The 18,940-nt window shown below is 46.3% G+C and overlaps 1 protein-coding gene across 2 annotated transcripts in view; it reads left to right on the forward strand.

Annotated features, from left to right (window-relative positions):
- Window positions 1-15,516: 15,516 nt before the first annotated feature.
- The window catches only part of LOC123160369 (uncharacterized), a 6,871-nt gene continuing 3,447 nt past the window's right edge, over window positions 15,517-18,940 (forward strand). Inside the window, exons 1-4 of one of the 2 annotated variants that reach the window (XM_044578177.1) lie at window positions 15,517-15,981; window positions 16,139-16,189; window positions 16,440-16,569; window positions 16,664-16,889. In XM_044578177.1, coding sequence (XP_044434112.1) covers window positions 15,608-15,981; window positions 16,139-16,189; window positions 16,440-16,569; window positions 16,664-16,889 — 781 coding nt within the window. In that variant the 5' untranslated portion in view covers window positions 15,517-15,607. The remainder of the gene's footprint in view (window positions 15,982-16,138; window positions 16,190-16,439; window positions 16,570-16,663; window positions 16,890-18,940) is intronic. The other variant, XM_044578178.1, reaches the window with a different exon arrangement.

The following is an 18,940-nucleotide window of genomic DNA, read 5'->3' on the forward strand; positions in this document are numbered from 1 at the left end:
TGTAAATCGTTGTTGTTCGGTCACAACCGATGAAAGAACCAATGTTCCGGTGGACCAAAACATCGGTTAGGTGATTTTCTGTTGACCATTTGGTCAGCGTTTTCTCAAAACCGAAATTTTGTAAGCACTGAAGTACCGACGTGATCGGTTCGGTGGAACCGAACACCCAGCCTGAATTACATGTACCAAGGTAAAACTTAGTGCATGCTTTGCAAGCTAGGTTTTCAGGAATAGGGGACGTTGAGTGAGGGAGTAGCTAAGCATGCAAGTATTAAACAATTTGCTAGTACGAGAAAATATTAGTAACTTTTGCCTTAATTACTGTTGATGACATGCAAAATATAGATTCCATACTAATAGTCTTGTATAAGAAAATAAAGGGAGTAGTACTAGTATTTTATTGATTGAGCGTGAGCACGATGGCGAATTGAAGAGGAATAAGTCCACGACGCCAGTCTGTAGCAGCGGTAAAATTCGTCGTGTCCACCGACGACGGTCGTCTCTGTCTAGCGGCTAGCTACGACGCCACACCATGCACGCACGCATGGGTATTTCTTTCGGCGGGCCTCGGCCATCATGTCACCGGTTTACTAAGGCCAACTCCACCGCATGATCTTAAACATACGCTTCGTTTTATCTGGATTCTGTCTGTTTGGGTAGGATAATGAGGTCGTGTCCGGATAGTTTCTGGGATGCGGTGGCCGTACGCCCAACGTGCGGACGCGTCCCGGCCGCATCTTGTCCGCGTATACTTTTCTTTGTAAGCCTTTAACTTTTTTCATCATTCATTTTTGATACATGGGAATACATCACCAAATTTTGACTAGAAAAGCAAGACAAAAAAAAAAACAAGAACCACAAGAATACATGTTAGAAGATATCCAACTTCCATAACTACTCATGTAAGTTGTAAGTTGGATTAGTGACTTCTCGATGCACTCATTGTTGATCTGCGGAGAAGGCTCGATCTTGCGTGCTTCTTTCTTCTTCGAGTCTAAAGAAGTAGAGGTTGCTTCCTCGCATCTAGTCTCAGGTCTAGCCTCTATTCTAATAACAAGTGCACTAGTCTTATCCTAGCCTTTATGGTAGCTAAAAGTGCACAAATATCTACTAAATTGCGCTCTATCAATATATCGATGTACTCGTCTTCCCAACACCAAAACTTGCATCCATGCTACACAATAAAATTTTAAGTTAACACAACTAGTCAAATCCAACAACACAACAGAAGCTAAAAAGAGCACGTACCCCATCGTTTAAGCATTTTATGAACACCCATCCGTGATGTTCCGGCGTTGTAGACACTCGGCGCATGACCTTCTTTGGGCAGTGGTCGCACTTAATGAGTGGCAACGGTGCGCCGGCGAGCTTTTGGGCTAGCACCGAGCCCGGCCGACCGCCATTCGTGTATCTGCCGGCGGACCACCGACAGTGTAGATCTGAGCGGCTAGAGGAGGAGCCACTACCTGCATGCGGCCTTGCGAGGGCCTTCCGGCCTGATGCCCGGCCAGTCCATGGCGCGGCGCGGCCTCCCATAGCCGGGCGAGCTAAAGACCGACCGGATCCGCCCCAAATCCGGCCGCCGGGTGCGCAAATCAGGTGGCCGTGGTTGGGTAGCTTGGGGGCGCCGAGGGGAAGGGGCTGGGCGAGCGCGCGTCCGAGCTGCACAACTGCAATGACAGCGGCGGCGACAAAGGGGGAGAGTGGAGAAGAGTGAAGGGGGTGCAGCCGGAGGGAGGGAGGGGGCGGATAGAAAAAAGACGTCCCTGTGCCATCGATGGGCGGGTCAGGGGAGGACACGCGCACACGGCTCGCCTGTCCGCTTGCCGTCCGTTTCACTTCAAAAGCGACGCAAACTTGGGTCCGAGATGGGTAGAAAGCGAACAAAAAAAAACAAAAGTCCGTTTACGCCCGCGTGCTGGGCCGTCTGGTTCGATCGTTTTACTCCAAACGGACATACCCGAATAGGATGGGGTCGCGCGATGAAGCTGGCCTAACTCGGCTGGGTAAAATTCGTCCTGACCGTGTGCGGTGCAGAGCAGCTGCCGGGTTTTCCACGACGAAGACGAACCAACCCTACGTCGTTGGTGCATGCACGGGGGTTTTGGAGCAGATGTTGCCGTGTGAAAATCCGACAGAGTGAGTCGTACTCTACCAAGTTGCATCGGCAGCCACATTGGTGGTCCTTTTTTTTTTTTTGGAGAGTGTACGAGCCACATTCCTAGTCGACTTTCTTGTCTAGTCCACGCACGCTATGCACGCGCCGGAATCGAGTCTGGCCAGCTCAGTGCTCGTCATGGTTGTTAGAAAAAAAAACGGAGAATCCTGTGTGAGGCTCAGGGCATCTTCAATAATTGCTCTACTTTAAGGCATTATTTCAGGCTTGGAGTAAAATTTAGGACATAAAAAGTGTATTTCTTGGGCATGAGAAAGTGTCGCCTTCAACAGCTACCCTATAATAGAGCATCCAAAACAGCGAAATAACATTTTCTTATACGGAGACATTCAAACCATTTCAACCATATTTCATATACTTCAGAACTGCAGCTTTTCCCACATTCAAAGTTTATACGTGCAACATAGTTCAACTACGACATGCAAACATAAAGTCCGCCATGAAAACTACAAACACGCTACTCCCTCCGTTCCTAAATATATGTCTTTTTTAGAGATTCAGGCTACAAACTACATACAGATGTATATATACGTATTTTAAAGTGTAGATTCACTCAATTTTGCTCCGTATGTAGTTCATAGTGGAATCTCTAAAAAGACTTATAGTTTGGAACGGAGGGAATACATGTTATCCCACTCAATGTCATCATCGTCGAAACACTCCTTCTTCTTGTACCCGGATGAAGGCCCTGCCTCCGTGTTGTTCTTGCGCTTGGACGTCTCGAGATCTCTCTTCCAGTAGAACTCATCTCGTTCTACATGTACTCTAGGTGCTTCCTCGCAAACCTTGACATCGCCTCCTCGCCGCTCTCTTGGATCTTGTCTCGCTCGTCGGTAACAATGCGGGTCGCCTGCTTGATCGGGTTGGACTCAGTGGTCACCGGTGGCCCGATGTGCTCATTCGCCACCTGAGACTCGATCTCTGAAAAGTTCAGCCTCCCGTGCGGCAGGCCGAGCCTCCAAGCCGTGACATCATAGGCGCGAGCGATAATGCCGGTTGTTGGGTAGATGCCAGTACCCCGACGGTTGTCCTGGAACTCGAAGACGAACTGACCGGACGGCCGTGGCTGCACCCCCTAGAAGCCGGTTTTGCCCCGGCCCTTCGGCGGGTGGTGAGGACGTGGCAATGTCGGGGAAGGAGGCGGCGATGAGGAGAGGCGACGAGGATGCGGCGGCGCGGCAGATGCGGTGGACTTTGATTGCGGATGCACGGCAGATTCTGGCTGCGGCGTTGAGAATTCTACGGTCCAACGGCCAGAGGGTAGGTACGATGAGTGTATCTGGCGGCAGAGGGGTGCGGCGGTCGCAAATCTGGAGGTGGCAGCCGCGCGGGCGGTTGTGGGCAGCTGTGGACGAAGGCTACGAGGGGAGGCTGCTGGCCGTTCTTGTCTTGTAGCAGCTGCCCTCGTGCTGTATATTTGTCGCATCACAAGGGAGCTCCGTTTTGGTCTCATCGCTTCACATTGTCGGCGCTTCGCATAGGACGATCGCATCCGTGAGTAAACAGCTTGACCCATTTTAGCATTCGGGTTTGCAAACCTTCTAAAGGTTCCAATCCAGTTTTATTGGTTTTGGAAACCTTCTAGAAGGTTATTTAACTAGTTCTTTTAGGGTTTTTAGCATTATCATTTTTTTTTCTTTTCAAGTATATTGTACCTTTTAAAAAAATGTTCAGGAAGTTCAGATATATATTGGTAATTTAACAAAATGTTCATGCTTGCTGTGTGTTTTTGGAAATTTCAAAAATTAGGGTTCTTTTCCAAAATTTTCTCAGAATATTCTAAAATTCCCACCACTTTCATAATTGTATCATAAATTCAAAAAAGGTTGCTGTTTTTAAAAAATTCCCAGAATTTCAAAAAAAAGTTCATGCTTTTATAAAATCGTTCCTGTATTCAAAATTTTTGCTCAAAAAATTCAAAAAATGTTCATGTTTCTGAAATTGACTGGGAATTTAAGACAATGCGTGTTTTAAAAAAATGTTGCTGTCCTTAAAACATATTCGCCTTTTCAAAAACAAAATTTAGAATTTCAGAAAATGTTTGCGTCTTTCTTCAGTTGTTCAGAATTTCAACACATATAGTTGTTTTTCCATTTTTGTTCATAAATTTGAAAAAAATATTTGGGTTTTTGACCTTTTTCTGCATTTTCAGAAAATTGCGTTTAAGAATTTGGTTGAAGTAAAACCAAAATACAAAATCTGATTCGTTACAGTAGCCAGTCCGCTATGGTGAACCGGGATGATCCGATAGAAAAACTGCTACAGTACAAAAACCGCTCTATACTGTGCCAAGAAAAGCATCGGTGCGGCTGGTATTGGGCCGGCCCATAGGGGTCCATGCAGCAAATAGAAGGTCTCCTAAGATTGCACCGCAAGAGGTCCTATACAGCGGTTCGAGCGACAATTTATCCCTATAGCGTCTGAAGCCACTGGTATGGGCCGAGTCGGCTAGCTGATAGCTGCGTTTTGATTAAAGCTTCGGAGTTTGTCTCAAAAGAAAAGCAAGCTTGTGTTTACGCCTGTTTTTTTTCAGTTGACACGTTGACCATATTAAATAAAATTGTTCACAAATTTGAAAAAAATCAAAATTTTAAAAATTATTTTTTAAAAAAATATAAATATGTGAAGTTCGACTTTCTGAGAAAAGTTTATGTTTTTGATTTTTTTCTAAACTTGGAAAAATTTCATGGATTTGAATTTTTTTGTGAGTTTGAAAGAAGTTCATTGAGTTTGAAAAAAGTCCCTAGATTTGAAAAAAGTTCAGGAAATTGAGAAAATGTCTAAAATTTGATTTTTGCTATTTTGAGAAAAATGCACGTATTTTGAAAAAGTAAAAATAAAAACGAATAAACCAAACAAAACCTGGTCCGGAAAACACAGAAAACAAAAAAAAACCGACAGGTATCTTCCCAAAACCGGGAGGTGAAGCTTCTGGAAGATTCCTAAACCCAGACGAACCTCCCTCGTACGTGCCTTTACATGGGCCGGCTCAACTGGTTCGCTAGTGTGCGCCGTGTACGGATAGGGCATTAACTGCCGCGTTAAGCGCTACATAGGGTTTGCGCCTTCCTGTCCTCTCCGCTAAACCTAGACGACAGCAATCACGGATTCAAGTCCAAACCGATGGAGGGCGGCTCCAGTGGGTCGTTGTCGAGCGAGTCGGCGGCGCCGGCGAGGAAGAGGAAGCCGGGTACATGGAGGAGGCTCCCGCGTGTCCCACGCGGCCCGACCCCGGCCATGACGGCCAAGGGTTTAGCGCGGCAGTACCGGCAGATAGCCGACGAGCTGGAGAAGATGGACGACAGCGAGTGCGACACGGAGGAGGCCAGAATCGCCTTCCAGGAACTCAAGAAGCGTCATGTCCGCCTGTACCGCAGCATCGCCGAGGGCTGGCCGGAGCATGTTGTCATCAACCGCAACCCGCAGACCAGCGACGGCCCCTCACTGGACACTTGCCCGTGCTGCTTTGTTTACTCACTAGATTGATAAACAGATGCACATCTCCTTGCATATCACCGCGGTTATATAAGTGGCCGCCGTTTGTTCACGCCGGATATGTGTGATGTTAGAATCTTAATTGGTTTATGAATCAGGATCAGGGAAGTACTCCTGAAAAGGATTATTCATCTGTTTTCTTCCTTGTTGATGTTCTACTAATAAAAGCCCGAAATTTTTATGTTTTATGTTTTGTGTTTTTCTACCCACTCTGAACACCTATGTATCTATCTGTGCTATCTAGAACGACAAAGGTCATGTGAATTATCTACTTAATGTGATAAAATAAGTGCTAGTTAGCTTATTTTCGCCTGCACGGAAGATTACCTGACAGCCGAGGACATGGAAGAACGCTTCACTCATTGTTACTTTCCTATTTGATTGACTCCATGAATATTTGCAATGTATCGGACGTAAATACTGCTCCAGAGCATTGTACTTAGATTGCCAACCAAATGAAGAGGCTGTTAATTTTTAATGTTGTAAATTCATATTTTGCATGGAAGAAAGCTTATACAGTGTGACTTTCCATAGTTCACAGGTTAGGCATTCTTCTACCACTGCAAGTTATAGTATTTTTACAAACAACTTTGCATGTACAAGCTTTTATTATTGACATAATTGCACAATCTTATCTAATAGTGTTGACTATCCATGGTGCCTCTAGACTATAGTACACGATGTCAATGACTGTTGACTAGAAATAGTGTATGCATAATGTTAGATAAACGTATAGCTAGCCAAACATCCGTTCAGATGTGTGGTATTATCTATAATACCTAAATAGTTCATCCCCATTATGCTATTTCTTTTGACATGCAGCCTATCCACCTCAGCAGGCCTGCCACATCAACATTTCATTACTCGCTTACAGATGGGTCCGACCACCACAGCAGCCCTGCCACATCAACTTCTGTTACTGCTTAACCGGGGAACATAACTATCTCTCTCTCTCTCTCTCTCTCTCTCTCTCTCCCTTGATAGAACCGGCCATCTCCATGTCTTTAACGCTGTTCTTTCCTATCCCCACTTAAATTATCACGCCTCTTCTTCTCCAGTTTGCTCCCCTGGCTCTTCCTTCTCCATTTAATCCCCTCGCCTCGCCTGCCCTCTCCATTGTCGATCCACTTAGAAGAGAGATAGATCTCAAGTGCACTTTGTCTTCCCCGGCACATTTGCCCGCACACTCCACCAAAATCAGACGCAAAAAAGGGAGATCCAATCCAAAGGAAGAAGAATGGTGATGGATCTGACATTACTTGGCTGGGTAGTACACACTGAGGAGGGACGCATCAATTGGCTCCCGTACAGTTCATGCTGGTGATGGACTCTTTTTCCCCACTACTTGCACCAGATCAAGGAAAGAAGCAAGGCCACTTGATATTGTTTCGTTCCACCAAGTCAACTTGATATTGTGGGGAGTAATTTCTCTTCCCCATTAGTTCCTCCTCCCGGGTCGGGTCTTTCCTCATGGGTCGTGGTGAATGCGTGCTATCTCTAAACTCAGTCTCCGGGAAATTAGATGGCCGACAAGCGATGGCTCGATGTGTGGTGAATTGATGACAGTTCTCCATTCTCTATTCTTTTTTTGTATTATTAATGATTAATTTAGACCTTAGTTCGTCTTCAACAGAAAAGTCGGAAACAGTACTGCTTCAGCCTTGATGATGTTTATTGGTATATGGTTGTATTAGTAAGGAGGGGTATCTGAGTATCTCTTCAATCTCTTTAGGTGGAGCATATGAGATTGTCATGTTAGAACTGCACTGTATAGGAGTGCTTGCAGGGGAAAATCACTCGTGTGCAACTGGAATCTCGGTTTGTCTTTGATCGCTTATTCTGTAGGATTCCCTTGGATGAACTATACAGTACACATTAATTCATTTCAGTTATCAATTATTATCACTCTGCTTCATAAGCTATCTAACTGGTATTCAGGGAGATGAGGTGTTCTCTTTCTTTTGCAATACTACGAGGATGGCACATTCAGTTCAGATATGCCACTTGGCAGAAACACTTTCTTTACAGTTTTTGTACTAATTTTTGTGATGAAACATATCATGTTTGTTCTCTTATTTTTGGCTGAAAATCAATTACGAAGGATACTACCCAGTTGGTATATGCAACTCCCGTAAAATGCAAGAGAAATGGACTTTTGGTAGTTCTGGTCACTTGGGAGCTTATTTTATTCTAAGGTGAAAAAGGCCCGTCACTTTCTTCTGAATCAAGTATCATATCAGGTTGCTTACCTACATGTTTTGCCCAACACTGGAAACAATAGATTTATGCTTTGTTTCTCTGGAAAAGTTACCATGGATTGGGTTGGATATATATATGGATTGGTAGTGTTGAATCATTATGCAATTCATGACTTGATTTATCTTGCCTGTTTCTTCTACAATAAACATTATCAGGTAAACAGAGTTAATTGATTGTCATTTCATAATCATAAGATCACATTAAAGCGGCAATCAACTCCTTTTAAACTTTTTTTGGATATTTTTATTTGGATGTTACTAAAGAAATGACTACTAAGGTCTGAATGATACGAAAAAGGTAATCTTTTGCAGTATATCATTTGGCCAACACATTACCAATGCACTTATGGACTACATTACCCTTTTTTTTTGAAATATGATGTAGTTATATCCAAGTTCAAACAAACATATATCTTATATACTCCTTGCATGGTTTCACTATTTCTCACTCTATAAAGCCAAGCATGTAGTGCTAAAAAATCCCCGCAGCAACGCGCGGGGTATTCATCTAGTTTGTTATAAGCAATGTACATATTATACCCAGTTACTTTCCTGGATTTAGTTCAGTCTGTACATCTATTCCGCTTTCTGTTCATCGGATTGATGATGTGGCTCTTAGTGGTGGCGATTGTTATACATCCAATCAATCAACTGAAAATACCATTAATCCGCAAGTTGTTGTCGTCATATCAGTAATTTACGCAAGTTTGTCGTTGTCATATCATTAATTTACGCAGTTTCTTGCAACCTTTAACACAATAAAGTTTGTAATGTACACCGTGAAGTGAGGCTTTATTTTCCTTCACCTTCTTTCAGCCTAGGAAGGAAGCAGAGTTTGATCCAGAAAGTTTTGATTTATTTGCCTATATATTTGATGGGGTTGATGGTACATGACCTAGCCGTGATACAAGAACAAGACTATTTGATGTAGAACTCAGGCAGAGCATTAGTTGTTTTCTTTCAGTTTTTTTTACGAGGGTGTTTTCTTTCAGTTGATTAATTTGCCATGACAGGATCTCATCTTTCCCATGGTCTCATCCATTTATGCTGCCCCTCATCTCTCCTGATGGGATCTGTAAGGGGGAGAGAGCACTGTGCTGTCGGTAGGGTCTGATGAGATCCTGTCGTGGTTGCCAACACGTCTTTATACTTTTCCTGGAGGCTTCTAAATTCAGGAATCTCATGCCCACTGGCTCACCGCTGCATTAACAATGAATGACTCCTACATCACGGAAGGGATCTTTTTAGTAACGCGGTCAATCTATTGTTGCTAGAATATAACACGTACGGCTCTATCAAGTTTCTAATGTTTGAAATTTGTAATTTCTAAGAATGAGGTGCCTATTTGTCAGGACCCCGATTCTATGCCACATCGATCTAGCATGTAACACTTCATATCACTTTGCGGCCTCACGCACGGTATTCTCATGGGTGTCGCCTTACCATGCCCGGGACCGTTTGCGCCTTTTGGCACACGTATATGATAATGTCGCTAGCATCCCTATGACAAAGAACCCGGGCTGACATGGCTAGTCGTGAACCCAAAGTGGCACTAACTTACAGGGACAGGCATACATGACCCAGCATCGAACGTGTCGGTCATCAGCGAGTGAATCCAGGCTGTAGCACTGGGCTAACAGGACTCCGGTGAACCGGACTGTAGCGGGCTAACAGGACTCCGGTATTCATCGCGTGACATTTCCCCGAAGGGACAGACACAGGATCGAAGAAGGACACATGCCGGCCAGCCTAAGTGTTCCGGAGCAGTAGCAAGCTACCAGGGCTCAGTGGAAGCACTAGGAGACATTTCCCGATAAGAGAGGCTACTAAGGATAAACAACTAGATAGTCAGATCCCACACATAGCAATACACATTACACGTACGCATAACATGCAAGTATGTGCTGTACAATATGGCATCACAACATAACTCAACAACTCATATAGATAAGGCTCAATGAGCCATCATAGCATTTATTGCAAACAGGGGTCACACGACCCATCATACAGAGCATACAAGCAACAAGCGGAAGCATTACATGTCTGGATACAGACATCTACAAATGAAAAAGGCCGAAGAGCCTGACTATCTACAACATCCGATCAAGATCGTAGCTAAGGTATAAGCTACTCGTCGAAGTCCACGAGAACACTAGTAAGACCTTAGTCTCCGCTGCAAAAACATAAATAAAGCAACATGAGTACAAAGGTACTCAGCAAGACTTACATCAGATCCTATCATACATGCATTTGTATCAAGAGGGTAATGTGGGGTTTAGTTGCAGCAAGCCAGCTTTGACTCTGTGGCTATCCTGTTCTACGACTACCAGAACTTCTTTGGGGTGATATGACGCACACGAGTCCACTAATCACCACACAATACACTACTATGGATTCATCCCCGTCTCCCTACGAGAAGGCCATCCATAGCACTCACACTTGTCTTGAGCATTTCAGAGTATCCACTTCAAGTTGTCTATGTACCATGTAAGCATCCAAGAAGTCCATAACCGCGGACCCGGCTATTCGAATAGATCATGTTAACCCTGCAGGGGTGTACTTCTTCACACACGCTCTCGCCACTTACCGCCATGTACACGTCATGTATCTCGGCAACCTTCAAGCGGAAGCCTGGCGAGGGTGTCGGCCACGACCTGACTAACCACACAAGACTCTAATCCAGGTTTATCGCCTATTCGGGTTCCATCCGCAAGGAGATCCGGCCGGGGTGTCGCTCACGGCCCCAAACGATGTGAGCAGGGTTCCCAAGCCCACCATCCGGGTGCCACTTGGTACACCGTGCCACCTGTGCCTAGTCTGTCCCAAGCCCACCCTGCCGGGTGCCACTCGGTAGAAAAATAGCACTACCTACAAACACCAGAAACTAGTTGCGACTCGTGGACAGAGATCAAGTCGGTTAATAAGTCGAGAGGGCTTGGAGCACCCAGAGCCCAATGTGTGGTAGTATCGAGTCTTTGGACAACATACATAGAACTCAGTGCTTAAGGACGGTTCCAGTGAGACAACCACCATGTACTCCTACATGGCCTCTCACCCCTACCTTTACCAAATCGTGTTCACACACTTAACTCTCAGCATCAGAACATATCGTAACACTCCAATTCATTCCCAATGAATCAGACCTGACACAACTCTAAGCAATAGCATGCATAGCATGGTAGGAACACGACAATGTCTTCAATCAACTCCTACACATGCTAGTGGGTTTCAACTATTTACTGTGGCAATGACAGGTCATGCAAAGGAATGGGTTCAACTACCGCAGCACCAAGTAGCAGATGAATCGTTGTTGTCCTAATGCAATAACTAAGAGCAGGAGCGAGAGAGTAGGATTGTATCGGAATGAACAAGGGGGTTTGCTTGCCTGGTAGATCAATAAGGGAGGCACTGCTTCACAGACAGGTACTCTGGAACGGTCTCCGGAGCAGGACTTATCGAGAAGGAACAGTGTCGACAATCAATACACAAACATATGCAACAATATGATGCATGAACATGGCATGTAGATGTGATGCTGTTTGAGCTAATGCAACTAGTATTCAAATTGAATGAAGTCCATTTGAATCAAGGGTTCAAATGCAACTCCAAATTAAACTCTTATATATGCCATTTATAGTGTTTCACTTATACAGCAGGTATAAGTTGTTTTATCATGCATGAAACTGGTACAGATGGATAGATTGCATTTTTCTGATAATTTTTCATATATAAATTATTTCAATCTGAGCTACGGTTGAATTGATATGAATTTTTGAAGTTTTGGGCATTTTCTGGAATTTCCTGATTTATTTTAATTCCAGAAAATATATTATTGCGCCAGCATGACGTCAGCACGACGTCAGCAGGTCAACCGGGGCTGACTAGGGTCAAACCTGACGTGAGGGGTCCACACGTCAGTGTCATAGTTGGTTAACAGAGTTAATTAGTTGCTAAACTAATCCTGAACTAAAAATTAGCAGGGCCGGGCCCCACATGTTAGCGTCACAAGGGGCTTAGTTAGCGGGGGTTGACCCGGTCAATCCCGCCGGCGTCTAGCCGCCGGCGAGGCCGAACGCGGCGGAGGGCTCGGGATCATCGCCCCGGCGACCATTTGGGCGGCGGAGACCACGGGCGAGGAGCCAGCACTCGTCCGCACTGATTGGAGCAAGTGGGAGAGGCAGGGGCGACCGGAGCTCGCCGGAGCGAAGCTCGGGGCGGCGGCCGGAGTTCGGCTTCGAGCGGGAACGGGCTGCGGGGCACAGGGAGGCCACCCGAGGGGCTCTGCGGCACCCTCGTGGCACCGGGAGCATGATGGGGTGCTTTGGGCGGAGGCGGGCCGAGACGACGACAGCGACATGGATGGCGGCAAGAAACTTCGGCCGTGGTGGGGAGGAGGGCTACGGCGTGCGGGCAGCTAAACGGGGAGAGAGGAACGGTGGCGGAGCTCACCGCGGGCTCGACGGGCTTGATGGCGAGCTCGGGGACGCACTGGAGACGGCGGGGCGGCGATGGGGATCCACGGCGGCTGGAGGTGAAGAAGGCGACGGCGACGGCTCCACGGGGCGTCCGGCGAGGCACGACTTGGCGGAGAGGTGGTGGACGACGTGGCGGAGCTTCCGGACTCGAAGAGAGGGCGAGGGGGGGTGGTGGCCGCGGCAATGGCATGCAGCGGCAACGGCGCGTTCAGGCGGTCGCGTGGGAGAGAGACCAGGGGAAGGGGAGGAATGAGAGAGAGGGAGAGAGGTGCGGGGCGTGCGTGGCGACGTCCAGGGAGTCGCGGAGCAGGCAGGGAGGCAGGAGGTGGCCGGGCGCGTGGCCGCGGCCGGCTGTGGCGCGGGCACGCAACTGCTTGGGCGAGGGGGAGGAAGACGACAGAGGAGGAGGCGGGCTGGGCTGCTGCTGGGCTGCACAGGAAGGTAAGCCCAGGTAAGTCTCTTCTCCTGATTTGTTTCTCTTTTCTATTTTCTGACATATGTTTTGATTTAATAAAAATACTAAATCATTTTATTTTCTTATGCCAATTTTTATAGAAGCTAGTTATATTATTCCAGAGCTCCTTTATAAATGGCATAATTTTTGGACAATATTATATATATAACAATATATATCCAAAGCAAATAATTACTGCATTAATTCCAGATGCCCAAAATAAATACTTATGAGGTCCTAAAAATATTGGTTTGATTTTTATCTCTGTCCAATATTTTCAGAGAGCAACATGAGCATTTTCTTGGACCTTTTTGGAGCAATTTTTTTATCTGGGTCATTTCCAAAATGATTCTGAGGGTTTCACAAATCCCCATTCCAAATTTAAATGGAATTTAAACATGATGCACAAGTGACTAGCTAGTCTAGGTCATACCAAAGCTAGGGATGTGACACTATTTCTTTCTCTTAGATATATTGAGAAACCTCTTCCCGATTGGTAATTTGTATTTTGTCCTTAGTTTCAGCACATATTCTTTTGTGTCTGTAAGGTTATTTTAGGGAATTATTCTCAATATTTTGTGTTTGCAAGTTCTATGGTCACCTAGACCTGCATTATTTGCCCGTGAACTCATTAAATTCTTCTCTTTGGTAACGAACAAATATATGTTTAAATTTATGCAAAGTTAATTCCCATTTTTTATGTGTACTTGCTACATTTTCTACCATTCTATTAAAAAATAGACGGACGCAGCAACGCGCGCCTTCCATGATCTAGTTCTTGGTTAATACTACAGATATTATCAATCAGTTGGATCAGCTTGACCAGATATTTCTGCATTGCACACGCATGAAGATTAAGACATTAAGTCAATTAGGAAATTCCTTAGTTCCTAAATCACTAGTAGAAAAACGACCTTTAGTACCGGTTCTGGAACCGGCACTAAAAGGTGGGGACTAAAGGTACCCCCTTAGTCCCGGTTCAACACGAACCGGGGCAAAAGGCCCACCACATGGCGCGAGCCCGTGCGGTGGTCTGGGGGACCTTTAGTACCGGTTGGTAACACCAACCGGGACTAAAGGATATTTTTTTGATTTTTTTGGAAAAAAATTGAGTTTTTTTAAATTTCAATTTTTTGAATTATTTGACGATTTAGTCTCTAAATACCCCTCATATCTGCTCAAGTGTACACCACTCAGTCCAAATCATATAATTTTCCGGTCGGTCACCCATCCTCTCACTACTCCAGCCTGAGCATGCTTAACTTTCGAGTTCTATTCCTCCTAGTTTCCAAGTCAGCACTTGTTGTTTTTCTAACAATAGTAAGCTGTCAATCCTATTAACCCTCAGGAGTTTAGCTTGAGTATGAAGTCACACGTTTCACTGTTTGAGTTTGAAACTGTTATTCTAAAATACAATAATTATTTAGTAACACTAATATTTCTTGAATAAGTAGTTTCACCATAGTTTTGACCATAGTTTGACCAAAATTCAAAAAAGCTAAAATAATTATTTAGTAACACTAATATTTTTTGAATAAGTAGTTTGACCATATTTAACCAAAATTTATAAAAACTAAAATTTGAGGATATCTTTTTTTCCTTTAAGAATTTGAGGATTCTAAAAATTTGCAAAATGGCCTACGGCGGTCGAAATCGGATGCGGATTGTCGTGCTGATTTTTTTGATATATTATGCGGGTTTTTTCGACATTGTGTGCAAAAGATATGGTCGTTTCACTTTTTCCTAACACTTTTATGCAAAACATGTCGAAATTTATGTTTTTAAATTTCCCTAACTACTAGATGTAGTAACATAACTACATCTTGAATGATTTTAATTTTTGAAGTTTTTATCATTTTATTTTGGTTTTTTTCAAAACAGAAAAGACGATACGGGGGAGGGGGGTAGATTTTGAAAATTGTCCTTTAGTCCCGGTTTGTGACATAAACTGGCACTATAGGTTAGCCCTTTAGTCCCGGTTTGTGACACAAATCGGGACTAAAGGGGCTCGTGGGGCCGCGGCCTGACGCCAGCCTGCCATCACCTCTTTAGTACAGGTTCGTGGCACGAACCGATACTAAAGGTTCAACATGAACCGAGACTAATGCATAGCCGTTCGAATCGGGACTAATGGTATCATTAGTGCCAGTTCATTTAAAAACCGGGACTAAAGAGCCGAACATTAGTTAGTTTTTCTACTAGTGAATGCCTGACACTTACAAGTGAACCATGGAATCATATTTCTGCATTGCACACGTGTAAGATGATGATGTAGAAATGAGTGGCTCAAGGACCGTGAACTTGCGTCTTATAAATTTTTTGTAGAGGGGGTACCTTTTTCTGTTCCAACCATAGTTCTATTCGCAAAATTGTCCTTTTTTTTATCGAATATCCAATTCTGAGCCCGAGCTCATCTACACCCGATGAACATTAAATTAAAAAATAATGCTACAAAAATTCAAAAAAATCTGATTTTTTTGTGCAGAGAGATGACTGAGTGCGTGAGGTGTGTGCCAAATTTCAAAGCATTTGGACATCTGAGTAGCTCTCAGAAAAAAAATCTGGTTCAAACAGTAATTATTTCACAGACCCCAAATTTTCACGGGCCAGTGCGTTTGGCCCCTAACATAGAGCCCAATAAGAGAGCCGATGCGCTTAAGACGAGCGCGGCTGGGGACGGCTCCTCTCCGCCGCTAAGGGAAAACCTAGACTATCCCCAATCCCCAATCCAAATCGAGGATCCATCAGGATGGATGACGGCCCCAGCTGGTCGCTGTCGTCGCAAGTGTCTTCCGCGACGTCCTCACGACCCGTGGACGGCGGGCCGGCGGCGCCGGCGAGGAAGAGGAAGCCGGGGACGTGGAGGAGGCTCCCGCGCACCCTGCCGCTGGAAGTGGAGGTCAGGATGAAGCTGGGTTCCATAACGCATGAGGAGCTGAGGCGGCAGCACCTGGCGCGCGCCGACGAGCTGGAGAAGATGGACGACAGCGGGTGCGACACCGAGGAGGCCAAGATCGCCTTCAAGGCGTTCAAGGAGGAGCATGTTCGCTGGTACCGCAAGCTCGCCGAGGGCTGGCCGGAGAATATAGTCATCAACTACAACCCCAAGCCCAGCGACACAGAGTAAGGGCTTTGACTGACTTGCAGATCAAATATATATCTTGTAGTACTAGGAACACGACCATGCTTGGTTACTCGATCAGTAGGTAGATGCACATCTCATTGCATATCACGGCGGCTATTAGTGGCAGTGGTGAACTAACTGGTTTGTTCATGCTAGATACTGTATGTGTGATGTTAGAGTCCAAATTGGGTTTTGGGGAACTCAAAGGTACGGTACTCCTGAAAAGAATTATTCTGTTTTTTTTCCTCTTCCATGTTGATGCTCTATACTGCTAAAACACACGGAATTCCCATGTTTTGTGCTTTCCTATCCAGATCAAACACTATATATGTCATCTAGAATGACACTGCCCATGTAAATTGTCAGATGGAACACGCAACTGCTCAAGAGAAAACACTTGACTTTTCTACCTAATAATGTGGTGAAACAAGTGCTAACTACCTTCCTTCACCTGCAGGAAAGAGTACCTAACCGCTGAGGACATGGAAGCACGCTTCGCTCATCGTGACCCCACTAAGCTTCACCTAGAACAACTTAAACACTTTGCTAACCTTGCCTTGGCGCATTACAATGCCAGAAAGACCGAGGTATTTATTGCGTGCACAGCATATTAATCTGCTATATTAACTCTATTGCTTGATGCACTAATGAGATCTTCCTAAAACAATTATCAACAATCAGCACAAATTTGACATTTCTCAAGCCTTGACGTCCAACTGCTTTTCCGAGGCATGTGGGACAACATATGCCCATGTTAACTTCACCGCCAAACCCCAGAAGAGTGATGACCCTACAAAGAGGCTCTTCTTCGCTGAGCTCATGCTCATTCCAAAGCTCCAGCTGCAGGAAGATGCCGAGCCTATGCGTGTGCTGCATGTCTCGATTATCGACGATGCTCCTTGTTTCGGTATGCTTTTTGGATGCCTTATTATGTATTATGTTATGATAGTTGAATATTGGTAGCTAGTTATATATTTTCACAACTCACTATAGGTATTTAGCAACCAGCATTATGCTTGCCTTGCGAAGAAAGGACTAATTTGTATGTCACCACTCACTAGAGGTATTTAGGGATAGAGATAAATTAGCTTAGCGCGTTACCTTGCGAATAAAGGACTAATTTGTAAATCAGTAGACTTAACAACTTTGGAACTGATCTGGAGTTTCTAAATATATGGATAAGCATATCTCTGGTTTTATTATAGCTGGATTGTTGGTGTGCCCCTCCTTGGGCTGGTGCAGCTCCTGGTGGGCGCAACAGCAATTGTGAATACAGAGGGAGCAGGGTCGGCTGTAGGCCAAGGCGGGAGGGGTGACCGCCTAGGGCCCAAACCTGGAGGGGGGCCCATGAGCTTATATTTTTGCATAGGCAGACACGTCCTCATGCACCTGTGAAAAGGCCCAGTTTGATCCGGTAGCCAAGCCAGCAGCATGGAAAGAAACATCAGATGAGGAGGAAATCAGATAAAAGGCCATGTGTTTTGGCCTCATACAAACACTTGCAAGATATTCCCTAAAAACACTTGCAAAACATCCATTAGCCATTGTCTAAGGTTCAAGCCCTCTGCTGCCCCATTGTCGGAATCGCTGCTGGTTCCGGTCTCATGGCTTCCCCTGCATCGCTGCTGCGGTTGGCATCATTTTAGTCCCGTTATGCTTACACGAGCACAACCATCGTAGGAGACTTGCCTATCAGCTTCGAAGGACAAGGTCAGACCCGCAACTGATGTAAATCTGCAATCCTTTTGTCAGTTTTTTTTAAGAACGAAGGCTCAAGGAGAGCCCGACTTTGAATTAACAAAGCCATCAACCGGCCAGGATTACAAGAACACCAACTTACAAGGAAAGCAAGAAGAGAAACAAGCGGCTGATACAGGGAGCAAAGCGAAACAGACTCAAAGGCAGCAGCGATAGCACACGCCATGCTGCCGCCAACACCCTACAGGACGACCTACACCAACCGGACAGGCAACGGGCTTGAGAGGATGCACCACCGCGCAAGCTTCGTGATCGTAGCCAAACTCGAAGACAGCACTGACACTCCTCTGGAACTGCCACTGCAAAGGGCCCCTGCCCTCTCATCCTGGCTCGAAGGACGCCGCACCGGCAGGCTGCAGCTCGGTTCACCCTTGAACCTAGGGGAAGACGTCCAAGCTGCTCATGAAGAAAGAACTAGGAGCAGACCTGCTAGCACAGAGCACGCCCTTCCGAGCACCGTCGTCGTCCGCGGTTAAGCCACACCGAAGTGCTAGAGCTGTCGGCCACAGTCGCAGCAACAAGGGCAATAGCGATGAGCCACCAAAGAAAAGGCAGTTAAGCGCCGAGCCAAGCTGCCACCCGCGACCATCACACCCACAACCCGACTCTCTCGCCGCCCCTGCGATCCCCGGACTGCGCCTCCAAGAAGGAACACGACATGGATGTGTCGTCGCCGCCCGAAACAGGGGACCTAGGCTTTCACCTAGCAGGGAACGGAAGGAAGGGGAGAAGGATCCTCACCACAGCCTCCAGGGAGGGGTACGACGCCCAGGGCGTCGCCTGCGATGTGGCTGCGCCGACCAAGGGTTTCCCCCGGAACCAACCCCACTCGACGAGATCCCCGCTGCCGACGCCCGGGAGGACCCGGATCCGGCGAAGGAAGGAGCAGATCGATGGTGAGATGCATCTGGCGACGGCCGCCGCGCAGGGGAGGCCGCACACCAGCGACCATGGACCGGCGCCTCCTCGTCCCCCGCGAGACCGAGGGCGGCGCCTCACTAGCTCCGGTCGGAGTGGCCCGCTGCCCGGGCCACCCGACGCTCTCCGCCCGGGGCCGCCGCCCCGGATGCCGAGCCCTCCACGCTAGGTGGAGCCGCCAGATCCCTCGCCGCCACCTTCATCGGTGTCGAGCGCACGCTGGTGCACACCTCTGGCGGCGGCGGAGGGGAAGGGGAGGGGGGAAGGAGGGCTACGGTGGCG

The sequence above is a fragment of the Triticum aestivum genome, chromosome 7B (genome assembly GCF_018294505.1).
Source record: "Triticum aestivum cultivar Chinese Spring chromosome 7B, IWGSC CS RefSeq v2.1, whole genome shotgun sequence".
NCBI lineage: Eukaryota > Viridiplantae > Streptophyta > Magnoliopsida > Poales > Poaceae > Triticum > Triticum aestivum.